The sequence below is a fragment of the Melanotaenia boesemani genome, chromosome 11, assembly GCF_017639745.1.
Source record: "Melanotaenia boesemani isolate fMelBoe1 chromosome 11, fMelBoe1.pri, whole genome shotgun sequence".
Taxonomy (NCBI): Eukaryota; Metazoa; Chordata; class Actinopteri; order Atheriniformes; family Melanotaeniidae; genus Melanotaenia; species Melanotaenia boesemani.
The window spans coordinates 2,786,149-2,799,513 of NC_055692.1; the positions used below are offsets into that span (position 1 = coordinate 2,786,149).

At 36.6% G+C, this 13,365-nt stretch overlaps 1 protein-coding gene across 2 annotated transcripts in view; it reads right to left on the minus strand.

Annotated features, from left to right (window-relative positions):
- LOC121648646 (SH2 domain-containing protein 3C-like) overlaps nt 1-7,365 on the minus strand; it is a 45,927-nt gene extending 38,562 nt beyond the window's left edge. Inside the window, exon 1 of one of the 2 annotated variants that reach the window (XM_041998887.1) lies at nt 7,134-7,365. In XM_041998887.1, the coding sequence (XP_041854821.1) occupies nt 7,134-7,149 (16 nt within the window). In that variant the 5' untranslated portion in view covers nt 7,150-7,365. The remainder of the gene's footprint in view (nt 1-7,133) is intronic. The other variant, XM_041998888.1, reaches the window with a different exon arrangement.
- Between the last annotated feature and the right edge of the window lie 6,000 nt (nt 7,366-13,365).

Sequence of the window (13,365 nt, forward strand, 5' to 3'; positions counted from 1 at the left end):
TGAAAATAGAAACATTCCTTCATTTGTACTGCTGAGGCATCCTACCTTCATACTTAGGTTTACACCAGCGAGGCACCTACCTGCACAAAACAGTCAGATTATCCGACCTTCATAAATATACTGGTAGCACACTTTGGGTTAATTTAAACAGTCGAGGCATCACAGCTGTTCCACCACGTTGTGTGACTTTCATGTTGTGAAATGAACGTAAATTTTCTATCTATCTATCTATCTATCTATCTACCTATCTATCTATCTATCTATCTATCTATCTATCTATCTATCTGTCTGTCTGTCTGTCTGTCTATCTGTCTACAAATATATATATATATATATATATATATATATATATATATATACTGTATATATATATATATATATATATATACACACATATATATATATATATATATATATTTGTAGACAGATAGACAGACAGCCACTCATGGCTGTTGGCGTCTGTCCGAATAACTAAACAAATACAGGGAACAATAAATAAATCTAACAGTCAGGAAGTGAAGCAACATCTCGGCCTGGTCGAGCCCACTCTGGTGACCTGCTGTGGGAACCTCTGGCTTTGTTTTCAAGGTCTCAGCTCTGCTGATGGTGGGAGGAATAAACGATTTCATTTATTGTCCTTCATAGAGATGAAGGTTACTATTAGAATGACTTTATCACTTTGACCTAATTATGAGGTTAATGACTTTATTGTTTTAATGAATGTTTATTTGTACAAGAGTGTTTTACCGACACGTCGACACATTTCCCTCGTGTTGCTCTTTGATTTGTTGCCTGATTAACTCGATGACTTGTCTGTCCCCTCGTGCATCAACCGCGTTTTAGTATTGTTCCAGTTCCAGTAAATCTTCTTAACAAAGTTAGCACCAGCACAGTCTTGAGTAAGTTTGCTGTAACCATGGAAACAGAGGAGCGAACAGCCCACCTGCTGGAATGCTAAAGGGCTAATGTGATTGTTGTAATGTAAGCTACACGAATGGTGCCGCACGCTCAAGCATCACAGCCGGATTATCGGAAAGACTTCTTCTGAAAATTTATTTTTATTGGCTGAAAAGTTTTCAGAGTTTGATCGAACCTGAGATCTTCATTACTTCAACACTTCATTACAGTTCCCCTCTGTCAGACTCTCCCGCTTATTTCTTCTTACCTTCTTTTCTTCAGGCACCACTGCACCTTCCTTTTACATCTTGAAGCCCGGATAAAATCCGGATGTTAAAATCTGAACATTAAAAACTTGGCGCTTAAATCTTGGCGATAAAAACTGGGGCTAAAATCTAGTTGTTTGAATCTGAACGTGAAATGCTGGACATTAAAATGTGGCTCTAGAAATTAGCTGATTTATTTTTTTTTTTTGGTGGCCTAAAGCTGTAGAATTACCCATCACAGTGATTTAGTTTATAAGCTGCCTTCAGCTGCATCTTAGCTTGACATGTGGAAAAGCTTCCAGGTCCGTCAGCAGAAGAGCTGCACAGTGAGCTGTTGTCCTCTCAGCACAGACTCACTGAATCTTAGTTCAGCTCTGTGGTGGACTCTGTCCTCGGCCGAGCCTCTGTCCCTTCAGGCTGCACAAAGACACATCTATGCTTCATTTACAACTGAGCAAAAAGATGTTTGTAAATAGAACAGAGGACAAAGAAGCTGCAGACGCAGTTAGACAAGGGTCGATGCATGCATCACTGTAGTTTACAGGATGACACAAATACACTTAAACCCACTTCTTCTCTGACTTGTCAGAAACCACATCTCTGTTTGTACGAGGATGTTGCTCAAGTGCAGTTTAAATTGACTTTATTCTTAATTGCCTCATACTCCCTTTGCGCTCCATACACAGCTATGTTTTTTAGCGCCTCACATTCTTAATTTATTTTACTGTTGATGAGCAGAAGTTACAAATGTAGTAAATAAACTTAAAAACAGAAGTGTTAACTTTCCTAAAAGCCTTTCTTTTAAAGAGTTTTTCCTTCTGGGCCCTTTGTTCAGAGCAGAACCGCCAACAAGAGTAAAGACTCGCAAACATGTGATTTTAATTTGTTCCTGGGATTTCGTCATCACAGGAGGCCATTCGAACGAGCCGGCCCCTCTTCCACGCCTAACCTCACGTTGTAGGCCTGGAATGATGTAATGATACAAAGTCACGCTTTACCGCGTTTGGAAGGCCGAATGGACCAAAACGTCTATTTTGACGTTCGTGTTAAGACGTAGATTTTTTATGTGTTAAGACAAACAAAGTTAACGTCTTAGGACGTTAAAAATTAGATTAGATTAGATTAGATTAGATTAGATTTTTTTGTTTGTTTGTTTGTTTTACAATCACCACTAGATGGCGCTGCGACTCTGCAGTTAGCATTTTGGGCTAAAGACACCAATGGAACCCAATGACACAACCCAGGACCTACAGACAGAGACAACCTGAGCCAAAAAGAAAAGTTGAATAACAAATCAATCTTCAGTAAACCACTGCAAAAACACAAACAAAAACACAAACACATGCTCTCATTTTGTTTGATAGCGTTTGGCATCCAGCTTATCGGTCTTTGTCAGACACATGACCTAACTAGTCCCCCCCCCCCCCCCCAGCGCCGTATCAGTTGCATCTCAGATATGAACAAGCAACACCAGGAGCAGTACTTTAATTACTAATACGCTTTAAAACCGTTTATACAGTCGTCAGTATGGATAAAAAGAAGAATGATGAGAGGACACCGTACAGAGACAAACTTATCAAGGAGGTCCGGGATCGGTATTTGGCCAAATTGTCAACAATCAATAACATAAATCCTTACGAGCCCACAGCTAAGGAATGGAGCTACGATGCTACATTACTCTCTCCAACCTCATCGCTGGACATAACAAGCTAGGATCTGTTTCCACCGCAGGACTGCAAACAGCGTCTCACTGCAAAGGTAAGCTCACCTGCTGTTCCTGAAGTTATGATGCTGGTTAGGGTTACTTTACTTGTTTTGTCTGATTTTCTTTACTTCTTTAAACTCTGAGCATAAATGATTCATGTACATTACAATGTTGTAAAAGAAACAACTTCATATTTATATTACATAACTCTATTACATAAATGATGTAATAATCCTACCACATGTTCATACAACATAATTACTCAGCTAACACGTCAGTCTGGCATCAGCCTGTAAACGGAAACTGTAATAATATAAACGTCCTTATAAATGAAGCTAAATAAAGCAAACGGTTGAACACTGGTGTAAACGCTTGTTTGTCAGTGTGTGTCTACAGGTCCTGCACTCCCAGCACCTGACCGACTCTCCACTGAAGCTCTGGTCATCATGGAGGTCTACAGCCTGCAGCAGATAAAGAAGACTTCTGGATCTGCTCTCATTGGTCCTCTTGGTGACTAATTTGCACATAGTTTGCAGTTTTTAGCACAGTTGCACGTTCTATTTATTCAGTGTTGACATTGCCACGCAGAGACGTGAAATTCTCTCTCTACATGACTTCAAGATATTTTGCCACAACTTCAGTGTTTTATTATATCACGTGTTCATATTCTGTATTTTCTTTTATTGAAATTTTATCTGTTTACCGTCATGTTGCTATTGTTCAGTCTGACTGAGAAAAAATAAAACTGTCAAGCTTCTCGTCTGGTTAACAATCATGTTTCTATCCAGTGTTTATCTCCACAAGATTTTTAATGTAATTAAAATTTAATGTAATTTTCATTATCAAAACTGACACTAGTTATTTATGTGTTAAAGAGGCAACGAAAAGTCAAAATACTTGCCATTTGCCTTTAACACACTTTATTATTCATGTTTAAATCATGTACAAAAACAAAAAAACTGCACATTTTTGCTGCACAAATAATATAAAAAAAACTTCCAACTGTCTGACTGTACACACACATCATCTTCATCATGTGTCTCATCCTCTGATCAGCTGATCACCATCTTCTCCAGCCTTATGTGTCTCCTCTCTGGTCTGTAGCTGAAGCTTTCCTCTCCAGCATCAGGTGTCCTCTTCATGGTCTGTAGCTCTCCAGGTGGGTGTAACTGATGTCTGTCCTAGAAGCAGGAATGGTGAACAATCTTAAGCTGGTTGACCTGCAATCACATGTTTGGTGTTATTAAAAACTAGTTAACATTGGCTGCTTCCATTATATTTCACAATCTTAACCAGTTAATCCAACCAGTTAACATCCCATCAGGTCTCACAGAGCACTCTTGGTATTTACCTGCATCTCTAAAATTCTTCACTCTGTGACGTTTTGATATAAGATGAATAAATAAAATAAACACTGATCAAACACAAACATTTCTATTTGCCTCCGTCTTTGCCTCTAGTTTACAAGTGAAGTTAGCCAATGTGAATACAGCGACTTTAGAAAGCCAAATAAAGTATATTCATTAACATTACTTACACAATAAAAACAACAACAACAAAAAACTCTCTTACTTGCCTTTATGAAAATGCAGAGAGCAAACAGCATGAAGGGAGATGGTGGTGAACGTGATGTCCTTCCCTCACCGCTGCGACCAGGTCATCCGACGCCTCAGTGACATCCTCAACCTGCTGTCCAAAGCCTTGTTTACAAGTGGGAAGCCGAAAAAATCTTGCGTTGTGGCTACTTTCCTACATTTTTGTCATGTGCCTTCGTATGGCAGTCTTTCACACAACACAAGACTCTCATTTTATCAAAGATTATAACGCAGCAAACACGATGAACAGCAGTTTACAACGATGCAACCAACATGGCGACTGACTCGCCACCTTCTGCTCCCAATAATACACAATAGACTTCCCCCCACTTTAATAGACTGTCCCAAACAGCGAATCACAGTTGTGTATACAGGTGACAGGTACGTAGCCCAAACGTATTCACTAGTAAGAGCCCACATGACCACAGCGTAGGTAAAGTACAGCCCAACGTAGCACCGACGTACAAAGAGGGTATGTTGATGCCAACCAATCGGATGGAAGCCTTAAGGTCCAAACGTCTTAAGACGTTAACTTTGTTCGTCTTAACACGTAAAAAATGTACATCTTAACACGAGCGTCAAAATAGACATTTTGGTCCATGGTCCTTCCATAGACGCAGCTAATGTTAATACTAATGCTAACACTAATGCTAATCCTAATGCTAACACTAATGCTAACACTAATGCTAATCCTAATGCTAACACTAATGCTAATCCTAATGCTAACACTAATGCTAACACTAATGCTAATCCTAATGTTAACACTAATGCTAACACTAATGCTAATCCTAATGCTAACACTAATGCTAATCCTAAGGGACGAGCCTAAAAGTTTAACCCCCTGCAGTGTACAAATGAGCCCCGTGTTTTCTTTTTTATAAGTGGGTGAAGTGCTCTGCCACGTAAACCTTTGTAAACATTTTGTTGTAAACGTGCTTCTTCCATCATCTCGGTATCTTCACTCTCAGGCTCGGAGTCTGGTTCAAACATAAATGGCTGAATTTCGTAAGCTGCTGCTCGGTCAGGTTCGCTCGCCATCACTAAGCTGTTGATGTTTTGGAGTCGGACATACTGTACGTGCACAGGGCCCGCCCCCCTTCCAACTCTGGTTCCCTGCAGCCAATCAGCATGCACCTCATTACCATTAAAGCTTGCATGAACTCTCACGAGACAAAGTATCAGAACAAGCTCTGTTTGATGTTTTTGTTTAAATAAGTTTAAAAAAAATATGTAAAGACACTTCAAGGATGCATGAAAAGACCAGGTGATGACACCTTTAAAATACCTCCACTCATCGCTGCGTGTAGGACTGACTGTGGATGAACTGACGCGACGCTGCGTTTTTCCCACATTTGCCAACAGGCAGAAAAGACGTAGTTCCTACCTTTCCTCAAAGTTTAGTTCTATAAATGCTGGTAAAGGATGAGAAGATATTTCACTATTGATCCGCACATCACTACTATTTATTGTTTTTAGATAGATGATATCGTAGACCCGTTCCCACTTATTTATTTGTTTCACCAGGACATCGACCCAAGAGTAACGCGGCCCACCTGGAATCTTCCTGAACCTCCCGATTAGCCGGTGTTCTGTCAGTTTGGCATACATCATCAGATCAGCATACGCATTGTGCAAACTGACAACTGCCCCTAACCCCCTAACCCCCTAACCCCTAACCCTAGCCCGCATGCTCATTAACGTAATGCTCTTAATGAAGATTTCAGCTTGAGAAGTCACTGAAATGTGTGAGTTTCACAGCCAATGCAGTAAAGTAACACAAGTTCTATTTGAAAATCAAAACTGACAGAAATGTTTCCACACGGCTCTAAAAAAAAAGTCTATTAGGGGAAAAAACTGGAATTAAGTCGCTTTAGCCTGTTTGTGAGTTTCACCTCAGACATTTCTTTATTTTTTATATTAACAACACTGACATTTTTCAGCTAAAAGCTAAAATTATACAACAAGTTTACTGTCATGATCTTTGTTCTGGGTTGGAGCTTTGGTGGTTTATTTTTGGATGTGACTTTCCTGTTTCGTCTTCTTGTTTTCTACCCATCAGAGATCCCAGTGTCTTCCATTTCCTACATGTTTTAACTTCAAATGACAAGAACCAGTGACGGGGAGAGTCTTACTAAACTTATCAATCCAACCAGTTACAGTTAAGATTAATTCTGTGCTGCCAGCCTTCAGACCCGGCTAACCGCCAGGTTTAGTTCAACCTGGAAACCTTTTTAAATGTCAGCTTACTCAGAAATGAGGTTTTGTTCAGTTTTTTTTAATCCAGTTGCTTTTTATTGGTTGTAATACCATGACTTGGTCCGGAAGTTTCAACATACAGTTTCTGAGACATTTTGCATCTTGTTAAGATAAAAACTTTGTTTAAAATCCTGTTGAACAGAATCTGATCTTTGCCTTCTGCCCCCTAATAGAAACCAGGAAGCAGAAAAACTACACTAAAATAATGTTGACATGTTTCATGGTAGTAAATGTATATCTAAAATAAATAGTCATTGTTTTATATTCTATTAAAGGGCCAAATAAAGACCTCATATTAAAAAATGGACTTTTCTTACCATTTTTTCATGGGTCAGACCTTAAATGGTGAAGACATTAAAATCTTCTCATTTTTGTTTAAAAATATCTTAAATTAGAAAATGAAGCAGAACTTACTGAGTTTTTTGTTCATGGTTCTGGCAGCGAACGCTGGTGGCCTGATAGTTTTACACACATGAAGCAATCGATCTTATTCATGCAGTGTGACGGCGAGCAGCATGCTCTTTATTCAGCCAGCCTGCTTCCTGTCTTCTGAACGCAGCGGAAGTACAAACAGCGTTATCTGATGTTGCTGCAATCAGGTGACAAAACGTGGTCTCGCTTTACTCTGAAGATGTGTCAGCTGGAGCAACTGTAATCTCATTTAGTAACCCAGTAAAAATTAAAAGAATAAAATAAAAACTAAACAGGAACACACATATTCATGTATACATATATATATATATATATATATATACACACACACATATATATATATATATATATACACGTAGAAAAACAGGGAACAAAGCAAACACCAACATTACAATAAAACTCCATAAAAATTGGGTGTAGAACTTTACTGGCCTCCTTTGTTTTACTTTGACTTTTTAGTGTTTATTGAAATTCGTTGGCACATTTAATAAGAAATTAAAGGCTCTACGGTGGTTCACTGTCACTGCAATCTGGAGAAATATACAGATTAAATATGACATAAATGAACAGCATCAAAATTAAATTTAGCAGTTTAACTATTTTTCTTTTAAATTACATTTGGCTGAAATTATGAAAAGTTTGAAAATGAAGTCATTTTATGGGAAAAAGAAATATATTTCCGATTTTTAAAAAAAAAGGAAATCTAAAGCATTTTTACAGTTAAAAACTTTTAATGTTATGTAACAATAGACGTGAATTTGCCGTGTACACTGTAACCTTCATAGTATTTCCCTGTATTTAACAAACAGAAGAAAGAAATATATATATATATATATATCCTTGTGTGTGTGTGTGTGTGTGTGTGTGTGTGTGTGTGTGTATTTATATATTATAAAAATAAGCTTCTTGTTTTCTTCTAACTTCCCGTCCAGACTTTCAGTATTTTTCCTGACTGATGGTCTGAATTTCCGCCTTCAACCACCAGATTGCAGCAAAACTCCTCACACAGCAGACAGAGACGACCTTCAGTCACTAAAGACCAGGTTTCATTTCATCCAGTTTCAGAGCTCTATACATAAGCTCTGTTTTATTCTGAAGGAATAGGGTCCAGCCCGGCACAAGTGGTGGGTCTGACAAAGTCGATGGTAAGTTTAGAAGTGGCACCTTCAAATTTGGATGACAACTTGATGCAAAATAATTGTGAAATTAAAATGAAATATAAATCTTTTTCGAGAGCTGAGAGATAAGATAAGATAAAATAAGATAAGATAAGATAAGATAAGATAAGATAAGATAAGATAAGATAAGATAAGATAAAATAAGATAAGATTAAATAAGATAAGATAAGATAAGATAAGATAAGATAAGATAAGATAAGATAAAATAAGATAAGATTAAATAAGATAAGATAAGATAAGATAAGATAAGATAAGATAAGATAAGATAAGATAAGATAAAATAAGATAAGATAAGATAAGATAAGATAAGATAAGATAAGATAAAATAAGATAAGATAAGATAAAATAAGATAAGAAAAGATAAGATAAAATAAGATAAGATAAAATAAGATAAGATAAGATAAGATAAGATAAGATAAGATAAGATAAAATAAGATAAGATAAGATAAGATAAAATAAGATAAGATAAAATAAGATAAGATAAGACAAGATAAGATAAGATAAGATAAGATAAGATAAGATAAGATAAGATAAGATAAAATAAGATAAGATAAGATAAGATAAAATAAGATAAAATAAGATAAGATTAAATAAGATAAGATAAGACAAGATAAGATAAGATAAGATAAGATAAGATAAGATAAGATAAGATAAAATAAGATAAGATAAGATAAAATAAGATAAAATAAGATAAGATTAAATAAGATAAGATAAGATAAGATAAAATGAGATAAGATAAGATAAGATAAGATAAGATAAGATAAGATAAGATAAGATAAAATAAGATAAGATAAGATAAGATAAGATAAAATAAGATAAAATAAGATAAGATAAGATAAGATAAGATAAAATAAGATAAGAAAAGATAAGATAAGATAAGATAAGATAAAATAAGATAAGATAAGATAAGATAAGATAAAATAAGATAAGATAAGATAAGATAAGATAAAATAAGATAAGATAAGATAAGATAAGATAAGATAAGATAAAATAAGATAAGATAAGATAAGATAAGATAAGATAAGATAAAATAAGATAAGATAAGATAAGATAAGATAAGATAAAATAAGATAAGATAAGATAAGATAAAATAAGATAAGATAAGATAAGATAAGATAAGATAAGATAAGATAAAATAAGATAAGATAAGATAAGATAAAATAAGATAAGATAAGATAAGATAAAATAAGATAAGATAAAATAAGATAAGATAAGATAAAATAAGATAAGATAAGATAAGATAAGATAAGATAAAATAAGATAAGATAAGATAAGATAAAATAAGATAAGATAAAATAAGATAAGATAAGACAAGATAAGATAAGATAAGATAAGATAAGATAAGATAAAATAAGATAAGATAAGATAAGATAAAATAAGATAAAATAAGATAAGATTAAATAAGATAAGATAAGATAAGATAAAATGAGATAAGATAAGATAAGATAAGATAAGATAAGATAAGATAAAATAAGATAAGATAAGATAAGATAAGATAAAATAAGATAAAATAAGATAAGATAAGATAAGATAAGATAAAATAAGATAAGAAAAGATAAGATAAAATAAGATAAAATAAGATAAGAAAAGATAAGATAAGATAAGATAAGATAAAATAAGATAAGATAAGATAAGATAAAATAAGATAAGATAAGATAAGATAAGATAAGATAAAATAAGATAAGATAAGATAAGATAAGATAAGATAAAATAAGATAAGATAAGATAAGATAAGATAAGATAAGATAAGATAAGATAAGATAAGATAAAATAAGATAAGATAAGATAAGATAAGATAAAATAAGATAAGATAAGATAAAATAAGATAAGATAAGACATTTCTGTTCTACAAACCCACCAGAGATGATGCAGGTACAGGATGCTCCGTCTCCATCTGCCAGCCAGCCTCCAACATGCCTGACACGATGCAGTCCCGCTCTTTAAACTACAAATAAACACAAAGAATAGGAGGACATCTGGTGGTCCCTCAGCTGATGACACCATCTGGCCCTCCCAGCTGTAAACCTGCCAATTTATTCTGGTTTTATCTTTGTTGTCCTCACTCTGTTCTAGTGGAAAAATGCTAAATCAGTGCATGAATTAAACACACGTCACGTTCCTGTGGCAGCTGGTAAAAGTGAGTGAAACAGGGTGAGATACCAATCAGTCAGAAGATTATTCATCCTGATCCAGCACAGACAGACTTTCACAGCTCTGAAAAGACCTTCTAACATCCAGGATGCCAAGTACTGAAGAGTTTCAGGCCTTATTTTGTCCTATTCTGCATCCTGTTGCCTTAGCAACACGGGGCATCGTTGGTCTTATAGCTTTGTCCCAGTAACTAAAGCATGAAGGGTTTTTATGTCCTTTAAAGTTATTTTTTTCATGATAGTCTTTTATAGTTTCTAAAGAGACTCATGCATCTAGATTTTCTCCTTCCTGTCAGCCTTGCTGCGCAAATCCCTCAAAACTTTAATGAACAGCAGAATAATGACGGAAACGTCAGCACAGAGCCGCTGGGCTTCCCTTTGTTATCACATGCACTGAAATATTGATGATGTTTCTGTGTCAGATATTTGCCTCTGACTGATGAAGGCTGGGGTCTTTTCCCTGCCAGGCGGCCATGACGGTTCAACAAACACTGCAGTGCAGGTGAGTTTTCAGATGCCACATCCACAGAGGAAGAGGATGTCTAACAGTTTGTCTCTGTGATACGAGTCCAGTCTGCTGCTTCACCATCAGACACCATCTTTGTTTTATTTGTTTTACCTTCTGCTGCTGGTTTCCAACCCCTCTGAGCTTTGTTTGCTGAACAAATTTCCACGGCTGGGATTTTTCACCGCTCTGCGGCTCTCTGATAATTCCCAGGTGATGTTACCTGACTTAACAACTGCTCGAAATAGAAGCGTCATCAGCCAGAGAGAGACTGCAGAGAGGGAGATTTCCCTCCGTTTCCAGAGACCATGTTCATGTCTGCAGTCAGAAACATGCCGAGCAGACGTCACCAAACAAAGGTTTGTTTTATAAAAGAGATTTTTAATTCAGTTTGATACGAGAGAAAATTCTGTAGATTTACTGAGAGGTGGACTTAATGCACCACCGTTTATTCGAGGACATGTTTACTTCCTGCAGAATCATCACCATAAACCAGGCTGTCATTTACACTTTAGATCAGAGGCCACATACTGAACAATCTGGTCTCCAGTGGGCCGGAGCAGTAAAATAACAGCATAACAACATATAAATAAAAAAATCCACTTTTTTTCTTAGGTTTTAGGGCAAAGAAGAGCAGTTATCAAGCTGTTTACACTGAATTAACTATCCTTTTAGAAAACCTTATGAACCTGAAATTTATTCAGGAAAGAAGTGAAAAACTATATTTTGACTCAGTTACACATTTACATTATTTTATTTTATTTGTTTACATATTTAAATGTTTTCATTTTTTAGAAAGAGACATAAAAAGTGGCAGCACAGTAGACCATAGACATTTATACGCAGATGCCTCATTACACGCTGGAACCTGATGCAGCGTCGCCTCCATATTGGATGGGTGTCCACATTCCAGGCTGGCTTCAGAACTAACTGGAGTCAGTTTCTTACCCTCAAAAAAAAAATAAAATAAAATAAAAATAAAAAAAAAAAGTTTTTGTTTGTTTGTTTTTTATTTATTTAATTATGTAGGAGGCTGGAATAACAATCCCACTGCAGGGCAGTTCCAGGGCATTTTATGCCGACTGATGGTCCATTGTGGTGTCACAACATGTGTGTCAGGCAATGTGGTAACACAAGATGAGACTGTGTCCCAATCAGCTGCCGACATTCACTCTACTTTAATGGCAGAGGAAGAGCTCTCCTCCCCATTTGCAAGCATTGCCGCTGTCATATGTGACCACAGTTACCTGCCCGTCCGCTTTGGTGGTCTTATGGACAACGCCCTGGTCTAAATTTCAGGGTTTGTTGTCAAAAGTGTTCCAGAAAAAATCTGTCCTGTGAGGTGTGCCTTGCAAGCCTCATCACAGCTGCTGTACCCTCATCCCTTGACCAGAGCTACCACCTGCTCCAGCTGGAAAACAATGATGGGCTGATGGTCCCACGTTACTGAAATCCAGTTCAGAATTGAGAACCACCATTTCATGCTTTTGTTCTTTGTCGTCTCTGTAGTTCTGAAATCAAGGCTGCACAACACTGCAAAAGGAACTACCCTGGAGTTACAGAGGGCCAGCACACGCAAGAAGCTGCAGAAAACAATTCTTTTTCAAGGGTTACATCCGTGTGTGTGTGTGTGTGTGTGTGTGTGTGTGTGTGTGTGTGTGTAACAAAGATAATTCAATTGATCAAACTTGTCTATTAAAGTGTCAATTCATTTATAAATAAAGTTTGATTGACTGATTTATACTTTTGGTAAATGGTCTGTATTTATATAGCGCTTTACTGTACCTGGAACGATACCCAAAGCTCTTTACATCATACATCACATTCACACACATTCACACACATTCACACACTGATGGTAGAAGCTGCCATACAAGGTGCTCAACCACGACCCATCAGGAGCAATTAGGGTTCGGTGTCTTGTCCAAAGACACCTCGACATGAACTCAACTTGGCCAAGAATCGAACTACCTTGGGAGCTTGCTAGTGTGGAAGTATTAATATATCAGAGTTGAAATGAAAAACAACAGGTGTACTGTCCTTGGTAAGCAGAATATTAATAGTATGACATTATAACATGATATCAAAATGATGTCAACCAGTCAGCCCTACAAGGCTGCGTGTCTGGATGCTGTGTGTCTAAAGATAGTGACAAGCAGACTATATAAGCTTGGGGAAATGGATGAACGTGGTCTTTGATCCTGAAGGGTGTCCCCCTGTTCGGCCGAATAAAGAAAGATCATTGAGACCTCTGTCTGCAGACTCTTAATATCAGCAGCCCTGTTGATAAAGAATTTATCTACGACATTTGGCGAGCCAGCCAGTTAACCGCTGGGGCCGGACGTGTGGACCGCTTTGACTCACCGCTTAAGGAGGTAAGC